The sequence below is a fragment of the Vombatus ursinus genome, unplaced genomic scaffold (assembly GCF_900497805.2).
Source record: "Vombatus ursinus unplaced genomic scaffold, bare-nosed wombat genome assembly UNPS02007683.1, whole genome shotgun sequence".
NCBI classification, from domain to species: Eukaryota; Metazoa; Chordata; class Mammalia; order Diprotodontia; family Vombatidae; genus Vombatus; species Vombatus ursinus.
In genome coordinates, this window is record NW_020947461.1 from 409 (window position 1) to 5,630 (window position 5,222).

The following is a 5,222-nucleotide window of genomic DNA, read 5'->3' on the forward strand; positions in this document are numbered from 1 at the left end:
TGCTCCTTGGCCCTACTGGGAGCTGCTTCCTGAGGTCTGGGCTGGTCTGGGTATCCGATGCAGTGGAGGGACTGAGCCTTGGGGAAATGCATAAAGAGACTTGTATGCATGACTGCAGAACAGGGAATGGAGGCGACCCCCTGCCAAGCGTATGACCACCAGTTCTTCACCTCTTTTGGTTTATGAAACCCTTAAAATACTATATAAATGATATTATTTATTAAAATGTGTAGTGTTTGAAGGAGAACCCTGCCCCCCACTCCCCCTGGGGAAGGGGAATACTGAGGGGCCGTTCTCCATACCTCTTGCTACGTGACCCTGAGCAAATCACTTAAAATGGAGATAACAGCATCTACCTCACAAGGTTGTTGTGAGGATCAAATGAGAAATTTGTAATGCCCTTTGCAAACCTTAAAACACTATATAAATACTTATTATTATCATTTTCACCAATCCAGAAGGTCCGGAAAGCTGCAGCCATTATGTTCAGTTGGCTCTTGAGAGTTGTTTGCTCTAAATTTGCAAATTGGCTGTCTGCAGATCTCTAGTTTCATTCAACAAGTGTTTATTGATACAGAGGTCTACTGTTTCACTGTGTAGTGGAAGTGAATTCTGAATCTGTGAGTCTAAGGCCTAAATTCAAATCTCTCCCCTAATGTCTTTCTACCTGTGTAATCTTGGGCAAGTCACTTTATTTCTCTTGATCAAAAAAGTTTCCTCATTTGTCAAATGAGAGGATTAGATGATCATTCCAACTCAAAAGGCCTATTGTTGAGGCAACTAGGCAGCACAGTAGATAGAGCACCCTCCCAGGAGTCAGGAGGACCTGGGTTCAAATTCAGCCTCAAATATTTACTAGCTGTGTGACCCTGGGCACATCACTTAACCCCACTGTCTCCAAAAAACCAAAAGGCCTATTTGTTTGGGGTGTCTTTGTATAACTACAAAAAGAAAAAAACAGCAAATCTGGGGATTGTATCTGGACTTGAATATGCTTTCTCCCTCTAGATTATGATCTAAAACTTACATTCTACTTTCCCTCTATCCTGCCTGTCAATTTAATTCAAACATTGAATTACTATGTGCCTAGCCCCGGGCTAGAGGCTGTCAGAGATACAAAGTATAAGAGAAAATTTTTGCTTTAAAGAGATATATTCTTACTCTACCATGCTTCTTACTTACATGTGGGGCAGGGAATTGTTAAGTAACTAGGGCTCCCTAGAATTAATGCCCTTGAAAAAACCCAGCTCCTTGAAAGAAGGGATTGTCTTGCTTATATTCGTAACCCCAGCACTTAGCACAGTGCCTGGAATATTTTAAAGCACTTGATACATGCTTCATCTGTTTATTATCATTAGTGTTTATTGTAGAACAGTTGTGATACCTGGAAATAAGGGCAGAGTCCATAGATGCATTCCTTACTTTGCAGCGGAAGCAAGAGTTTGTTAATGAAGTTTAAAGCACATAATAGTCTTCTGTTTATTCATTAGTCTTTATTGTAGGTCAGTAGTGATACTTGGAAATAGGGGCAGTATCCATAGATTCACTCCTTACTTTGCAGTGGCTCTGGGTAAGAATGGAAACGAGGATAAAGAGTAAGAAACACTGAATCTTGGAGTGCTCTGGCAGGCAAATGGGGAAGAGAAGTCGCACCTGTTACAAGTGATCCTGATGATGGGAAGTGAGATGGGCTCTGAGGCAATATTCTCGAGAGCCAGTGAATTTGGTTATTACCCCAACTTTTTTCTCCTACTTGCCACAAACACCCCAAAATACGCACAGAGTCCCAGGTAGAGTGTTCCAGAATGCTGGGGGGGTTCTTGCTGAGCCCTCTTTTCGTGTTTCAGTTTTTCCTGGTAGAAGAAAGTGATTTGGAGTCAGAAGACAAGGGTTCGCACCGCATCTCTGCTATTTACCATCCAGGTGACTTAGAGAAAATTTGTTTCCCTCACGGCCTCAGTTTCATCATCTGAAAGAAAAAAAAAAAAAAAAAAGAGGTTGGCCTCTAAGCTCTTTAAGGCGCGTGGAATGGAGGCGGGGCCCTGAATGGGGGGCGGGGCTCTCCGGTGACGTCACGCTGGTCCTGTAAGCGCGGAGGCGGCTCTGGTTCCTGCCGCCGCTGCTCTTCATCCCCCCAGAAACCTGCCGGCTCCCGGCTCCCGGCTTCCCGCTCCTCCCTCCCCGGCCCAGCCATGGGCCTCACGGTGTCCGCGCTCTTCTCGCGGATCTTCGGGAAGAAGCAGATGCGGATCCTCATGGGTGAGGTCCCGGGCAGCGTCACACCCCCGCATCCCTCCCTGCCCACGGTGTAACGCCCTCCACCGCCCCCGCAGCATCCCGCCCTGCCTCTGCCGCCCCCGCAGCATCTCTGCCCAGCCCTGCTCTGCCTTGCTGCACGCCTAGCCCCGGCCTCTCTTCCAAGGGCTGAGGGGATGGGGGTGGCGGTGGGGGCGAGGGGGTGGTCGGGAGAGAGAGAAGGAGATGAGGGAAACTGAGGCACGGGATGAAGGGTGAGGGAGGAGAGGGAAAAGGGATCCCCCGGCGTTCGGGCCCCGCTGCTTGGGAGCGGGGGGCGGGGTTGGGTACGGGAGGTATGGCCTGCCGCCCAGCCGTCCCTGCCTGCAGCCTCCTCCGCTTTGCAGCAGCAGCAACCGGAGCCTGCCGGCGCCCAGGCCTTGGAACCTGCTGGCCTGTGCGGGGTTAACCCACAAGCAGGCCGCCCGCCCCCAAGCGAGGTTCTTAGACGTGTCTGGAATGTCTCTTTGGAGAGGCGCCTTCCAGGAGAGACAACCCCGGTCCCTATGAGTGCCCCTACCTCATCCCCTGGTTCTTTCCTCCTTTAATCTGCAGGCCTGCTTTGGGTGGGGTTTTTTGTTTGGCCCTGGGTGTGCGTGTTTTTCTATAGAGGGGAAGAGAAATGGCTTGTGATGCCCAGGCTTCTTTCTTACTCCCCTAAACATAGCTCCAAGGAGTAGGAGATGCAAGTTGAAGCTTTCCCATTGCATTTTTCCCATTGAGCTCTGGTCAGTTCCTGAACCCTCTCCCTCCCCATCTCACAAGGGCTTCTCGGGTACCTCGTATCCATTACTCTGCCTCTCTGTTGCAGTCGGCTTGGATGCCGCAGGCAAGACCACAATCCTCTACAAACTGAAGCTGGGCGAGATTGTCACTACTATCCCCACCATAGGTGAGCTCCTGGGAAGGAGGGGAGGCTTGGTTTCAAGATCTGCTCCCCGGTAATCTGTGAGAGTCCCCTGTATTTCCTCTCTGGGGCCTGACCCTGACACTAGAAAACGGCTGCTCTGAGAAAGTAGGTCATGGTGTCTTTGACTGATGGTGCCAGGATGTGGAAGAAGTAGCCCTGGGCCCTTCGGTGTTAATTCTTTTAAGTCTGAATGATGTACTTCTGGGTATTCCCACAAGTTCTGTCCGTGCTGATCTCCTGTCACTTTTGTGCAGTTGAATGTACCTGCCCACATTACAGCGCCCCTCCTCCCCCCCAGGCTTCCCCCCCTTTTCCCTTTCCTCACAGGCTTCAACGTGGAGACAGTGGAATATAAGAACATTTGTTTCACCGTCTGGGATGTGGGAGGCCAGGACAAGATTCGGCCTCTCTGGAGACACTACTTCCAAAACACTCAGGTGAGCCAGAGAGTTGGGCTCTAGGGATCTCATACCACTGTCTGTCCAACCAGGCACAAATATTGCTAAATAGACACTCCCCTGCCTTAAAATTTCCTATGGTTTCCCATTGCCTACAAAATAAAACTTATTCCTCTGTCTGGTATCTATTAAGCACCTACTATGTGCCAGACATTGTATTAGGTTTTAGAAATAAAAATAAAATAACCCTTTGCCCTCAAAGAATTTTTATTCTACTTTCTAGCCATTTTTTCAGCTATTCTCTTTTTTATTCTAGCTACCTAGACCTATTCTGTGTTTCTTGAATAAGCTTTTCTGCCTCCATGCTTCTACCCACCCTTCCCTCTACCTAGAATATTCCTTTCACCCTTCTCCCTCCACCTGTTGAAATTCTGTTTATCCTCCAAGGTCCCACCCAAATACCACTTCTTTCTCTATGAAACTTTCTCTGGTCTCTTCAGTCAGAAGCAATTTTTCCTTTCATGTTCCTGTAGCTTTTGCTTCTATCACTTCTAAATGGCCCTCATGAAATTTTTCTTCACACAATATTGGTATACATGTCCTTTTACATTAATAAGTGTTTTGAGAGTAGAGAATATATACTTTTTCCCTCACAGTGCCTTGCATATCATAGATGCTCAAAAGATGTTTTGGGTTTGGGAGTTAGGTTTTTTTGGTTTTGTTTTCTTTTTTGAATGAAAAACGGTTGAGTCCATTGATGGATGCAAGTGGAGTTATAGAAAAGGGAAGGAAAGGGATGGAAAAGATAGAACTATGGTTCATTTTCTTTGGCTGGGCTAACTGCTCTTTCTTCCCACCCTAGGGTCTTATCTTTGTAGTGGATAGCAATGACCGAGAACGGGTCCAAGAATCTGCTGATGAGCTTCAGAAGATGGTGAGTACCAGATGGGCTGTGGAAAACATTGGACAATGAGCCCTCTCTCATGAGTCAGAAATAGCAGAGACAGTGAAAACACAGACTAGGTTGCAGCCTAGGCCAGTAGATCTGAGTCCTTTTTTGGATGTAAAATCTCATGTGTTGATTCACTCTGGGTAAAGAAAAAGAGAGAAGCTCTCTCCCTTATGTTAGGGATGAAGCAGGTAAAATAGGCTTTCTTTTTATCCTTCAGTCGTGTTTATGTGGGTTGTTGGCCAAAGTGGGGAGAGGAGATAGGTTGTACAGAGATAGGTACATCGTGTCTTTTAATGTGTTGAAGTAGATTTCTATCCTATTTACCAAGAACAGGTATGGGTCGTATATAAGGCCAAGATGATTTCATTCATATTAATAATTCTATTTTATTTGCATTTGTCATACCTGTAATATTAGCTAATTAGACTAGTATTTCCATAAGCAATTTGGCTACAGAACAGTGTGAGGCTTGGAATATATAAATTATATAAAGAACTTCCAAATCCTGGTCTAGGGGATATAGAATACTCACAGAAAAAAAAAAGTTGAAAAATGTTAGTTCAAAATCAAAGATATTGAGCCTATTTTCATGCTGGAAAAAATTGCACATAACAAGTATTTTTGATACATTAATAACTAATATTGTAATGGGGGAAATGTCACTTTG

General features: G+C 46.2%; 1 protein-coding gene across 1 annotated transcript; it reads left to right on the top strand.

Annotated features, from left to right (window-relative positions):
* Positions 1 to 2,088: 2,088 nt before the first annotated feature.
* Positions 2,089 to 4,591, top strand: LOC114033970 (ADP-ribosylation factor 5-like). The gene is made up of 4 exons (XM_027849606.1): positions 2,089 to 2,259; positions 3,107 to 3,187; positions 3,533 to 3,642; positions 4,466 to 4,591. Exons 1-4 carry the CDS (start codon positions 2,193 to 2,195, stop codon positions 4,574 to 4,576), a joined length of 369 nt encoding a protein of 122 aa, XP_027705407.1. The 5' UTR covers positions 2,089 to 2,192; the 3' UTR covers positions 4,577 to 4,591.
* The last annotated feature ends 631 nt before the right edge of the window (positions 4,592 to 5,222 follow it).